This window comes from Chiloscyllium plagiosum, unplaced genomic scaffold, assembly GCF_037043375.1.
Source record: "Chiloscyllium plagiosum isolate Xiang-an unplaced genomic scaffold, Cpla_swu_hap1 HiC_scaffold_13, whole genome shotgun sequence".
NCBI lineage: Eukaryota > Metazoa > Chordata > Chondrichthyes > Orectolobiformes > Hemiscylliidae > Chiloscyllium > Chiloscyllium plagiosum.
The window spans coordinates 34,449,706-34,464,749 of record NW_028270151.1 but is presented as its reverse complement, the minus strand read 5'-3'; the positions used below and the strand labels follow the sequence as shown (position 1 = coordinate 34,464,749).

Genomic DNA, 15,044 nt, shown 5'->3' with positions numbered 1-15,044 from the left:
CTTCCAGTAAGATGACTTGTTGTCTCAGAATCACAGCTGGAAACACAGTAGTTACCTATCTCTTCTTTCATAAGAGATTTTATTATAAGTCATGACGTATTCTTGAAATACATGTCAAAACCCTGATCTGAATCAGTGGACAATGTAGTCTTGTCACAACAACTGGTCCAATCTTTAATGAATTGATTAGATTCAATGTTATCAATCCATGTTCCAGTTAAGTTAGTTTTGTAAATTATTGATTGAAAGTGGATAGCAATGGCCATGCAACATGTTGACAAACATTAACCGCAGTTCCAATAAAGAGAGGAACAACATTATATAATGGATGCATTTTATTATAAATGCATGATAATCATTGCCTGGCCATATTGAAGTGTTAATGCACATTAGTCCTACAAATGGAGAATTGAGGGAAATATTCAGTGCTAACGGAAGGATTGGTTACTACATTCAAGGATCTGACAAAACTAACCTACGTCATGGACACAAGAATGTGTTTTTAAGTGAAAACATTACGTCTGAACTCTCTGAATTGCAACAGCTCAAATGAACTTACACTTTTCACGGACTAACTGTTTTACAGAACAAATTCAGCTGAAAATGTAACAATGTCACATTGCGTGGGGCAGTTATGGTTCAATCAAGATTGTAATTAAAAGCAAACATTTTTTTGTATTGCACAGGTACATCAAGTGTTTCAACAACTGCTCCTACTGAATCACCTTCAACATCTGTCCCACCAATAACTACTACAACAACAACCTCCACATCCACGACTCCACCAGCAGATACATCAGAACCAACAAGTACACAGACCTCCACTCCGCCAATAACAGGTGAGTCCACACCGACCTGAACAATGGGTTTCCGTTTGGTATCAACAGGAACTCAGAAGTATCAGAAATTTCTCTCTTGCAGCTATTGCATACTGATGGTTTGGAAAACATTTCAAATCCTTTAAACATTATCATTGATAGTAAGGTTCGCAGCACTGCTTGGCTCAGATTCACAGCTGCAAAAGGAACAGTGATGTCCACATTTCCGAAAAGCGATTTTGTTAAATGTTCTGATAATACATGTTGAAATCCTGATCTAAGTCAGTACGCAAAATTGTGCAGTCACTTCAACTGGATTCCATCTTTAATGAATTGAATAGATTAAAAGACATTAATCCATATTCTGGTGAAGTTGGTTTTGGAAATTAGTGATTGAAAGGGGAGAACGAAGGCCAACCAACACGTTTGCGATAAGTTAGACTCAGACCCAGTAAGCAGAGTAGAGTGCAAACTTACAGATGCATTTTATCTCAAATGTACAACAGCCATTGTTGTAAAAGTGGCCTAAATTTAAGGGTTCGTGCACGTTAACTGTGCACATGAAGCAAGCCAGATAAAACTGTGAGAGAACTGAAAGATTGGTATACTCGTCGTGGGAACAGATGAATCTAACCTGTAGATTTACAGAATATTTTATTTTATTGAATGTTTTAATGTAGTAACTCTCTGAACGTACTGGCTACAAATGCATTAACTCTTTTACAGATGGCTCGCAGGCATTCCAAATTCGCATTAGAATAAACTTTATCAGATTGGATGGCTATGTTAAGAGTCATGTAATGTTGGAAATCTAGTCTAAGTTTTGATTTTTATTGCACAGGTACATCAAGTGTTTCTACATCTACTCCTGCTGAATCATCTTCAACACCTGGACAATCAACAACTACAATACCAACCTCCACATCCACAAATCCCCCACCAAGTACATCAGAATCAACAGGTGTGCAGACTTCCAGTAATATGACTTGTTGCTTCAGAATCACAGCTGGAAAAGCAGTAGTTACCTACCTCTTTTTTTAAAAAGAGATTTTATTATAAGTCATGATGTATTCTTGAAATACAAGTCAACATCCTGATCTGAATCAGTGGACAATGTAGTCTTGTCACAACAACTGGTCCAATCTTAAATGAATTGATTAGATTCAATGTCATCAATCCATGTTCTAGTTAAGTTAGTTTTGTAAATTATTGATTGAAAGTGGAGAGCAATGGCCATGCAACATGTTGACAAAAGTTAACCGCAGTTTCAATAAAGAGAGGAACAACATTATATAATGGATGCATTTTATTATAAATGCATGATAATCATTGCTGGGCCAGATTGAAGTGTCAATGCACATTAGTTCAGCAAATGGAGAAATGAGGGAAATATTCAGAGCAAACGAAAGGATTGGTTACTACATTCTAGGAACTGACAAAACTAATCTACTTCATGACACAAGAATGTGTTTTTAAGTGAAAACGTTATGTCTGAAGTCTCCGAATGCAACAGCTCAAATGAACTTACACTTTTCACGGACTAACTGTTTTTCATAACAAATTCAGCTGAAAATGTAACAATGTCACATTGCGTGGGGCAGTTATGGTTCAACCAATATTGTAATTAAAAGAAAAGTTTTGTTCTGTATTGCACAGATACATCGAGTGTTTCAACAACAGCTCCTACTGAATCAACTTCAACATTTATACCATCAAGAACTGCAACAACAACCTCCACATCCACGACCCCACCAGCAGATACATCCGAACCAACAAGTACACAGACCTCCACTCCGCCAATTACAGGTGAGTCCACACCAAACGGAACAACGGTTGTCAGTTTGGTATCAACAGGAACTAAGGCGCATCAGAAATTTCTCTCTTGCAGCTATTGCAAACTGATGGTTTTGAAAACATTTCAAATCCATCAAACATTTTAATTGATAGTAAGTTTCACAGCACTGCTCGGCTCAGATTCACTGCTACAAAAGGAACAGTGAGATCCACATTTCCGAAAAGAGATTTCGTTATATGTTACGATAATACATGTTGAAACCCTGATCTCAGACAGTATACAAAATTGTACAGTCACTTCAACTGGATTCCATCTTTAATGAATTGAATAGATTCAAAACATCAATCCATAGTCTGGTTAAGTTGTTTTTGGAAATTAGTGATTGAAAGTGGAGAACGATGGCCAACCAACACGTTTGAGCTAAGTTAGACTCAGACCCAGTAAGCAGAGCAGAGTACAAACGTACTGATGCATTTTATCTCAAATGTACGATAGTGATTGTTGTAAATGTGGGCTAAATGTAAGAGCTAGTGCATGTTAACTGTGCACATGAAGCAAGCCAGACAAAACTGTGAGAGAACTGAAAGATTGGTATGCACGTCCTGGGAACAGATGAATCTAACCTGTAGAGTTACAGAATATTTTATTTTATTGAAAGTGTTAATGTAGTAACTGTCCGAATGTAATAGCTACAAATGCATGAAATCTTTTACAGCTGGCTCGTAGGCATTCCAAATTCGCATTAGAATTTAACTTTATCAGATTGGATGGCTTTGTTAAGAGTCATGTTATGTTGGAAATCAAGTCTAAATTTTGATATTTATTGCACAGATACATCAAGTATTTCTACATCTACATCCACTGAATCATCTTCAACACCTGTACAATCAACAACTACAATACTGACCTCCACATCCACAAATCCCCCACCAAGTACATCAGAACTAACAGGTATGCAGACTTCCAGTAAAATGACTTGTTGCCTCAGAATCACAGCTGGAAACACAGTAGTTACCTACTTCTTTTTTAAAGAGAAATTTTATTATAAGTCATGGCATATTCTTGAAATACATGTCAAAACATTGATCTGAATCAGTGGACAATGTTGTCTTGTCACAACAACTGGTCCAATCTTTCATGAATTGATTAGATTTAATGCCATCAACCAATGTTCTAATTAAGTTAGTTTTGTAAATTATTGACTGAAACTGGAGAGCAATAGCCGTGCAACATGTTGATAAAAGTTAACCGCAGTTCCAATAAAGAGAGGAGGAACATTTTCCAATGGATGCATTTTAGTTCAAATGCATGATAATCATTGCTGGGCCAAATTGAAGTGTTGATACACATTAGTTCTGCAAATGGAGAAATGTGGGAAATATTCAGAGCAAACGGAAGGATTGGTTACTACATTCTAGGATCTGACAAAACTAATCTGCTTCATGAACACAATAATTTGTTTTTAAGTGAACATGTTATGTCTGAACTCGCTGAATGCAACAGCTCAAATGAACTTACACTTTTCACGGACTAACTGTTTTACACAACAAAGTCAACTGAAAATGTAACAATGCCATATTGTGTGGTGCAGTTATGGTTCAATCAATATTGTAATTAAAAGCAAAATTTTGTTTTGTGTTACACAGGTACATCAAGTGTTTCAACAACTGCTCCTAATGAATCATCTTCAACATCTGTCCCATCAACTACAACAACAACAACCTCCACATCCACGACTCCACCAGCAGATACATCAGAACCAACAAGTACACAGACCTCTACTCCGCCAATAACAGGTGAGTCCACACCGAACTGAACAACGGGTGTCAGTTTGGTATCAACAGGAACTCAGAAGAATCAGAAATTTCTCTCTTGCTGCTATTGCAAACTGATGGTTTGGAAAACGAAAGAAATCATTTAAACATTATCATGGAAAGTAAGGTTCACAGCACTGCTTGGCTGAGATTCATAGCTGCGAAAGGAACAGAGTTATCCACATTTCTGAAAAGAGATTTTGTTATATGTTCTGATAATACATGTTGAAATCCTGATCTAGGTCAGTACGCAAAATTGTGCAGTCACTTCAACTGGATTCCATCTTTAATGAATTGAATAGATTAAAAGACATCAATCCATATTCTGGTGAAGTTGGTTTTGGAAATTAGTGATTGAAAGTGGAGAAGATGGCCAACCAACACGTTTGCGATAAGTTAGACTCAGACCCAGTAAGCAGAGTAGAGTGCAAACTTACAGATGCATTTTATCTCAAATGTACAATAGCCATTGTTGTAAAAGTGGCCTAAATTTAAGGGTTCGTGCACGTTAACTGTGCACATGAAGCAAGCCAGATAAAACTGTGAGAGAACTGAAAGATTGGTATGCTCGTCGTGGGAACAGATGAATCTAACCTGTAGATTTACAGAATATTTTATTTTATTGAATGTTTTAATGTAGTAACTCTCTGAACGTACTGGCTACAAATGCATTAACTCTTTTACAGATGGCTCGCAGGCATTCCAAATTCGCATTAGAATTTAACTTTCTGACATTGGATGGTTATGTTAAGAGTCATGTTGTGTTGGAAATCAAGGCTAAATTTTGATTTTTATTGCACAGGTACATCAAGTGTTTCTACATCTACTCCTGCTCAATCATCTTCAACACCTGTACAATCAACAACTACAATACCAACCTCCACATCCACAAATCCCCCACCAAGTACATCAGAACCAACAGGTATGCAGACTTCCAGTAATATGACTTGTTGCCTCAGAATCACAGCTGGAAAAACAGTTGTTACCTACCTCTTTTTTTAAAATGAGATTTTATTATAAGTCATGACGTATTCTTGAAATACATGTCAAAACCCTGATCTGAATCAGTGGACAATGTAGTCTTGTCACAACAACTGGTCCAATCTTTAATGAATTGATTAGATTCAATGTTATCAATCCATGTTCTAGTTAAGTTAATTTTGTAACTTATTGATTGAAAGTGGAGAGCAATGGCCATGCAACATGTTGACAAAAGTTAACCGCAGTTCCAATAAAGAGAGGAACAACATTATACAATGGATGCATTTTATTATAATTGCATGATAATCATTGCTGGGCCAGATTGAAGTGTTGATACACATTAGTTCTGCAAATGGAGAAATGAGGGAAATATTCAGAGCAAACGAAAGGATTGGTTACTACCTTCTAGGAACTGACAAAACTAACCTACTTCATGGACGCAATAATGTGTTTTTAAGTGAAAACGTTATGTCTGAACTCTCCGAATGCAACAGCTCAAATGAACTTACACTTTTCACGGACTAACTGTTTTACAGAACAAATTCAGCTGAAAATGTAACAATGTCACATTGCGTGAGGCAGTTATGGTTCAATCAATATTGTAATTAAAAGCAAAGTTTTGTTCTGTATTGCACAGATACATCAAGTGTTTCAACAACTGCTCCTACTGAATCAACTTCAACATTTATATCACCAACAACTACAACAACAACCTCCACATCCACGACTCCACCAGCAGATACATCAGAACCAACAAGTACACAGACCTCCACTCCGCCAATTACAGGTGAGTCCACACCAAAATGAACAACGGTTGTCAGTTTGGTATCAACAGGAACTTAGGTGCATCAGAAATTTCTCTCTTGCAGCTATTGCAAACTGATGGTTTTGAAAACATTTGATGGCCTTCAAACATTATCATTGATAGTAAGTTTCACAGCACTGCTCGGCTCAGATTCACTGCTACAAAAGGAACAGTGATATCCACATTTCCGAAAAGAGATTTCGTTATATGTTATGATAATACATGTTGAAAGCCTGATCTCAGACAGTACACAAAATTGTGCACTCACTTCAATTGGATTCCATCTTTAATGAATTGAATAGATTCAAAACATCAATCCATATTCTGGTTAAGTTGTTTTTGGAAATTAGTGATTGGAAGTTGAGAACGATGGCCAATCAACACGTTTGAGCTAAGTTAGACCAAAGCCAGTAAGCAGAAGAGAGTACAGTTGCATTTTATCTCAAATGTACGATCGTGATTGTTGTAAATGTGGGCTAAATTTAAGAGCTAGTGCATGTTAACTGTGCACATGAAGCAAGCCAGACAAAACTGTGAGAGAACTGAAAGATTGGTTTGCACGTCCTGGGAACAGATGAATCTAACGTGTCGACTTACAGAATATTTTATTTTATTGAAAGTTTTAATGTAGCGACTGTCCGAATGTACCAGCTACAAATGCATTAACTCTTTTACAGATGGCTCGCAGGCAATCCGAATTCGTATTAGAATTTAACTTTCTGACATTGGATGGCTATGTTAAGAGTCATGTTGTGTTGGAAATCAAGGCTAAATTTTGATTTTTATTGCACAGGTACATCAAGTGTTTCTACATCTACTCCTGCTGAATCATCTTCAACACCTGTACAATCAACAACTACAATACCAACCTCCACATCCACAAATCCCCCACCAAGTACATCAGAACTAACAGGTGTGCAGACTTCCAGTAATATGACTTGTTGCCTCAGAGTCACAGCTGGAAAAGCAGTAGTTACCTACCTCTTTTTTTAAAAAGAGATTTTATTATAAGTCATGGCATATTCTTGAAAGACATGTCGAAACCCTGATCTGAATCAGTGGACAATGTAGTCTTGTCACAACAACTGGTCCAATCTTTAATGAATTGATTAGATTCAATGTTATCAATCCATGTTCTAGTTAAGTTAGTTTTGTAAATTATTGATTGAAAGTGGAGAGCAATGGCCATGCAACATGTTGACAAAAGTTAACCACAGTTCCAATAAAGAGAGGAACAACATTATATAATGGATGCATTTTATTATAAATGCATGATAATCATTGCTGGGCCATATTGAAGTGTTAATGCACATTAGTTCTGCAAATGGAGAAATGTGGGAAATATTCAGAGCAAACGGAAGGATTGGTTACAACATTCTAGGATCTGACAAAACTAACCTACGTCATGGACACAAGAATGTGTTTTTAAATGAAAACATTACGTCTGAACTCTCCGAATGCAACAGCTCAAATGAACTTACACTTTTCACGGACTAACTGTTTTACATAACAGAGTCAACTGAAAATGTAACAATGCCATATTGCATGGTGCAGTTATGGTTCAATCAATATTGTAACTAAAAGCAAAATTTTGTTTTGTGTTACACAGGTACATCGAGTGTTTCAACAACTGCTCCTACTGAATCATCTTCAACATCTGTCCCATCAACAACTACAACAACAACAACCTCCACATCCACGACTCCACCAGCAGATACATCAGAACCAACAAGTACACAGACCTCTACTCCGCCAATAACAGGTGAGTCCACACTGAACTGAACAACGGGTGTCAGTTTGGTATCAACAGGAACTCAGAAGTATCAGAAATTTCTCTCTTGCTGCTATTGCAAACTGATGGTTTGGAAAACTAAAGAAATCATTTAAACATTATCATGGAAAGTAAGGTTCACAGCACTGCTTGGCTGAGATTCATAGCTGTGAAAGGAACAGAGTTATCCACATTTCTGAAAAGAGATTTTGTGATATGTTCTGATAATACATGTTGAAATCCTGATCTAAGTCAGTACGCAAAATTGTGCAGTCACTTCAACTGGATTCCATCTTTAATGAATTGAATAGATTAAAAGACATCAATCCATATTCTGGTGAAGTTGGTTTTGGAAATTAGTGATTGAAAGTGGAGAACGAAGGCCAACCAACACGTTTGCGATAAGTTAGACTCAGACCCAGTAAGCAGAGTAGAGTGCAAACTTACAGATGCATTTTATCTCAAATGTACAATAGCCATTGTTGTAAAAGTGGCCTAACTTTAAGGGTTCGTGCACGTTAACTGCGCACATGAAGCAAGCCAGATAAAACTGAGAGAACTGAAAGATTGGTATGCACGTCCTGGGAACAGATGAATCTAACCTGTAGACTTACAGAATATTTTATTTTATTGAAAGTGTTAATGTAGCGACTGTCCGAATGTAATAGCTACAAATGCATGAAACCTTTTACAGATGGCTCGCAGGCATTCCAAATTCACATTAGAATTTAACTTTCTGAGATTGGATAGCTATGTTAAGAGTCATGTTATGTTGGAAATCAAGTCTAAATTTTGATTTTTATTGCACAGGTACATCAAGTGTTCCTATATCTACATCCACTGAATCATCTTCAACACCTGTACAATCAACAACTACAATACCAACCTCCACATCCACAAATCCCCCACCAAGTACATCAGAACCAACAGGTGTGCAGACTTCCAGTAATATGACTTGTTGCCTCAGAATCACAGCTGGAAACGCAGTAGTTATCTACTTCTTTTTTAAAGAGAGATTTTATTATAAGTCATGCCGTATTCTTGAAATACATGTCAAAACTCTGATCTGAATCAGTGGACAATGTAGTCTTGTCACAACAACTGGTCCAATCTTTAATGAATTGATTAGATTCAATGTTATCAATCCATGTTCTAGTTAAGTTAGATTTGTAAATTATTGATTGAAAGTGGAGAGCAATGGCCATGCAACAGGTTGACAAATGTTAACCGCAGTTCCAATAAAGAGAGGATCAACATCATTCCATGGATGCATTTTATTTCAAAGGCATGATAATCATTGCTGGGCCAAATTGAAGTGTTGATACACATTAGTTCTGCAAATGGAGAAATGTTGGAAATATTCAGAGCAAACGGAAGGATTGGTTACTACATTCTAGGATCTAACAAAACTAACCTGCTTCATGGACACAAAATTTGTTTTTAAGTGAACATGTTACGTCTGAACTTTCCGAATACAACAGCTCAAATGGACTTACACTGTCCACGGACTAACTGTTTTACAGAACAAATTCAGCTGAAAATGTAACAATGTCACATTGCGTGAAGCAGTTATGGTTCAATCAAGATTGTAATTAAAAGCAAAATTTTGTTTTGTATTGCACAGGTGCATCAAGTGTTTCAACAACTGCTCCGACTTCATCTTCAACGTTTATACCATCAACAACTACAACAACAACCTCCACATCCACGACTCCACCAGCAGATACATCCGAACCAACAAGTACACAGACCTCCACTCTGCCAATAACAGGTGAATCCACACCAAACTGAACAAGGGGTTTCCCTTTGGAGTCAAAAGGAACTAAGAAGCATCAGAAATTTCTCTCCTGCAGCTATTGCAAACTGATGGTTTGGAAAACATTTCAAATCCTTTAAACATTATCATTGATAGTAAGGTTCGCAGCACTGCTCTGCTCAGATTCACAGCTGCAAAAGGAACAGTGATATCCACATTTCCGAAAAGAGATTTTTTTATATGTTATGATAATACATGTTGAAACTCCGAGCTAAGTCAGTACGCAAAATTGTGCATTCACTTCAACTGGATTCCATCTTTACTGAATTGAATAGATAAGTTAGAATCAGACCCAGTAAGCAGATTAGAGTACGAACTTACAAATGCATTTTGTCTCAAATGCATGATTGTTATTGTTGTAAATGTGGGCTAAATTTAAGAGTTAGTCTACGATAACTGTGCGCATGACGCAAACTAGACAAATCTGAGAGAGAACTGAAAGGTTTGTTTGCACGTTCTGGGCACAGACACAGATTTTCCGAATATTTTGTTTTATTGAAAGGTTTAATGTAGTAACTGTCTGAATGTACCAGCTACAAATGCATGAACCCTTTTACAGATAGCTCACAGGCATTCCAAATTTGGCTTAGAATTTAACTTTCTGACATTGGATGTCTATGTTTAGAGTCAGGTTATGTTGGAAATCTAGTCTACATTTTGATTTTTATTGCACAGGTACATCAAGTGTTTCCATATCCACATCCACTGAATCATCTTCAACAGCTGTACAATCAACAACTACAATACAACAACTACAATTTGTGGGTGGCACGGTGGCACAGTGGTTAGCACTGCTGCCTCACAGCGCCAGAGACCCGGGTTGAATTCCCGCCTCAGGCGACTGACTGTGTGGAATTTGCACGTTCTCCCCGTGTCTGCGTGGGTTTCCTCCGGTTGCTCCGGTTTCCTCCCACATCACAAAGATGTGCAGGGTCAGGTGAATTGGCCACACTAAATTGCCCGTAGTGCTAGGTAAGGGGTAAATGTAGGGGTATGGGTGGGTTTCGCTTCGGCGGGTCGGTGTGGACTTGTTGGGCCGAAGGGCCTGTTTCCACACTGTAATCTAATCTAATCTAATCTACAAACCTCCACATCCACAAATCCATCACCAAGTACATCAGAACTAACAGGTATGCAGATCACCAGTCCATCAATAAAAAGTGAGTCCACACCAAACTGAACCACTGTTTCAATAGCAATTAAAATGAGAACTAATAAGCATCAGACTTTGGTTTGTAGCAGCAACTATATTCTGAAAATGCAAAAGCATTTCAAATCCTTCAAACATTAACATTCAAACTGTGTGAATGTGCCAGCAATGAATGCACTAACTCTTTCACAGAGTGGCAATCAGGCATAACCAAATTGGCTCAGAGTTTAAATTGCCAACATGACTTTGCATAATTAAGAATCCGCTTATGTTGGGAATCAAGACGAATTAGTGTTTTTTATTGAACAGGTACATCTAGTGTTTCGACCTCGTCTCCTGCTGAATCATCTTCAGAATGGTGGGTGGCACGGTGGCACAGTGGTTAGCACTGCTGCCTCGCAGCGCCAGAGACCCGGGTTCAATTCCCGCCTCAGGCGACTGACTGTGTGGAGTTTGCACATTCTCCCCGTGTCTGCGTGGGTTTCCTCCGGGTGCTCCGGTTTCCTCCCACAGTCCAAAGATGTGCAAGTCAGGTGAATTGGCCATGCTAAATTGTCCGTAGTGTTAGGTAAGGGGTAAATGTAGGGGTATGGGTGGTTTGCGCTTCGGCGGGTCGGTGTGGACTTGTTGGGCCGAAGGGCCTGTTTCCACACTGTAAAGTAATCTAATCTAATCTAATTCCACACTGTAAAGTAATCTAATCTTTACTATCAACAACTACTACACCAACCTCCACATCCACAACTCCACCAACAAGTACATCAGAACCAACAGATATGCAGACTTCCAGTAATATGACTTGTTGTCTCAGAGTCACAGCTGGAATCGCAGTAGTTACCTACCTCATTTTTTAAGAGAGATTTTATTATAAGTCATGACGTATTCTTGAAATAGATTTCGAAACTCTGATCTCAGTCAGGACACAAAATCGTATTGTCACAACAACAGGTCCCTTCTTCAATGACTTAAATTGATTCAATGACATCAGCACATGTTCTGGTTAAGCTGGCTTTCTAAATTAGTGACTCCAAGTGGAGAATGTCACATGTCACATTTTTCACCAAAGTTAACCGCATTTCGAATAAATAGAATATCAACATTATATAATGGATGCATTTTATCTCAAATGCAGGATTGTCATTGCTGGGCCACATTGGAGTGTTAATGCACATTAATTCTGCACATGGAGTAATGTGGAAAAAATTTAGAGAGAACTGAACGATTGGTTAGTACATCCCATGAACGGACAAAACTAATTTGCTTCATGGACAGATTCATTTGTTTTCTCATTACAACTTTACGTATGGACTCTCCGAAAGCACCACCTCCAAATAAACTTCACTTTTTATGGACTGACTGTCATATGTCACAAATGCCACTGAAGACGTAACGTGACCACATTGCATGGGGCAGTTATGATTCAGTCAATGCTGTAATTAAAAGCTAATTTTGGTTTGAATTGCACAGGTACATCAAGTGTTTCAACAACTGGTCCGACTGAATCATCTTCAACATCTGTACCATCAACAACTACAATAACAACCTCCACATCCACGACTCCACCAGCTGATACATCAGAATCAACAAGTACACAGACCTCTACTACGCCAATAACAGGTGAGTCCACACCAAACTGAACCACTCTTTCCTTGTCGATAAATACAAGAACTAATAAACACCAGACTTTGTTCTGGAGCAGTAACTGTATCCTGAAAACTCAAAATTATTTCAAATCCTTCAAAAAATTAACATCAAAATTGTCAGAACGTGACAGCTGTGAATGCACAAACTGTTTCACAGAGTGTCTATCAGGCATAACAAGTTCGGCTGAGAATTTAAATTGCTGACATCTCATGACAAAATTAGGAATTAGTTTATGTTGGGAATCAAGATTAATTTTTTAATTTTATTGCTCAGGTACATCAAGTGTTTCTACATCTACTCCTACTGAATCATCGACAGTATCTGTACAATCAACAACTACAACACCAACCTCCACATCCACATTTCCAACAACAAGTACATCAGAACCAACAGGTATGCAAACTTATGGTAATATGATTTGTTACCTCAGAGTGACAGCTGAAATCCAACACTTACTTACGTAATTTTTAAATAGACATTTTATTATAATGCACTCTTGAAATACATCTCAAAACTTTGATCTGTGTCAGTTCACAAAATCATGTTGTCACAACAACTGGTCCCATCTAATGACTTGAATAGATTCAATGACATCAGTCCATGTTCTGGTTAAGTTGGCTTTCTAAAGTAGTGATTCAAAGTGGAGAATGATGGCCATGGAATATTCTTGACCAAAGTCAGCCGTAGTCCCAAAAAAGAGGACAGCAACATTATACAATGGATGCATTTTATCTCAAATGCCTGATAGTCATTGCTGGGTCAAATTGAAGTGTTAATGCACATTAATTCTGCATATGGAAGATTGTGGGACAAACCCAGAGGGAACTGAAAGATTGGCGAGTACATCCCAGGAACTGACACAATAATTTGTTTTAAGTGAAAACTACACATACAATCTCTCCGAATACGCCAGCTACAAATGAACTTCACATTTTTCGGAGGAACTTTTATACATAACAAATTCCGCTGCAAATGTGGCATGATCCCATTGCATGGGGCCCTTATGGTTAAGTCAATGTTGTAATGAAAATCTAAATTGTGCTTTGTATTGCACAGGAATGTCAAGTGTTTCAACAACTAGTCCAACTGAATCATCTTCAACATCTGTCCCATCAACAACTACAATAACAACCTCCACGTCCACCATTCCACCAGCAGATACATCAGAACCAACAAGTACACAGACCTCCACTTTGCCAATAACAGGTGAGTCACGCCACACTGAACAACTGGTTTCAGTTCAGTTCCAATAGGAACTAATCAGCATCAGACATGTCTCTATTACAGGTTTATATACTGATGGTTTGGGAAACATGTGAAATCCTTCAAACATTATCATTAATAGTAAGGGTCACAGGACATTTTGGGCAGAATCACAGCTGGAAAAGGAACAGTGACTAACCACATTTCTGAAAAGAGATTTGGCTGAAAGTCATGAAATACATATGTCAGTAGGCAAAATTGTGCAGTCACTTCAATTGCATTCCATCTTTAATGAATTGAATAGATTCAAAACCATCAACCCATGTTCTGGTTCAGTTGGTTTTGTAAATTCATGATTAAAAGTGGAGAAAGATGGCCAAGTAACATGTTTAGCATTAGTTAGTCTCAGCCCCAATAAACAGAATAGAGTATAAACTTATAGATGCATTTTATATCAAATGCACAATAGTCATCGATGTAAATGTGGGCTAAGTTCAAGAGTTATTGCACATTAACTGTGTACATGAAGCAAGCTGGAAAATGCTGAGAGAGAACTGAAAGATTGTTTTAACCGTCCTGGGAACAGAAGAATCTAATCTGCCAGATGGACAGAATATTTTATTTTATTGCAAGACTTAATGTCACAACTGTCCGAATGTACTGGCAACAAACGCACTAATTCCCTCACAGATGGCTGTCTGAGGTTGCAAATTTGGTTCAGAAATTCACTTGCTGACATTGCATCACTCAGTTAAGAGTCAGGTTATGTTGGAAATAAAATCTAAATTTGATTTTTACTGCACAGTATATCAAGTGTTTCTACCTCTATTCCTACTGAATCATCTTCAGTACCTGTGCAATCAACAATTACAATACCAACCTCCACATTTACAAATCCACAAACAAGTACATCAGAACCAACAGAAATGCAGACTTCCAGTCAACCAATAAGAAGTGAGTCCGCCCCAAACTGAACCACACTTTCCATGTTGACAACAACAAGAACTAATAAACATGAGACTTTGGTCTGTAGGAGCAACTGTATTCTGAAAAGTCAAAAATATTTCAAACCATTCAAGCATTAACATTGAAACTGTCTGAATGTGCCAGAAATGAATGCACTAACTCTTTCACAGAGAGGCTGCCAGGCATAATAAACTTGGCTCAGAATTTAATTTGCCGATACTACATGGCATAATTCAGAATCAGTTTATGTTGGGAATCAAGACTACATTTTGATTTTTATT

The 15,044-nt window shown here is 37.8% G+C and overlaps 1 protein-coding gene across 1 annotated transcript in view; it reads left to right on the top strand.

Moving 5' to 3' along the window:
- LOC122556036 (uncharacterized) overlaps positions 1-15,044 on the top strand; it is a 157,486-nt gene that overhangs the window by 80,234 nt on the left and 62,208 nt on the right. Inside the window, exons 35-44 of the mRNA XM_087993954.1 lie at positions 4,260-4,409; positions 5,230-5,349; positions 6,046-6,195; positions 7,007-7,126; positions 7,823-7,975; positions 8,795-8,914; positions 9,609-9,755; positions 12,418-12,567; positions 12,868-12,987; positions 13,651-13,800. Coding sequence (XP_087850080.1) covers positions 4,260-4,409; positions 5,230-5,349; positions 6,046-6,195; positions 7,007-7,126; positions 7,823-7,975; positions 8,795-8,914; positions 9,609-9,755; positions 12,418-12,567; positions 12,868-12,987; positions 13,651-13,800 — 1,380 coding nt within the window. The remainder of the gene's footprint in view (positions 1-4,259; positions 4,410-5,229; positions 5,350-6,045; positions 6,196-7,006; positions 7,127-7,822; positions 7,976-8,794; positions 8,915-9,608; positions 9,756-12,417; positions 12,568-12,867; positions 12,988-13,650; positions 13,801-15,044) is intronic.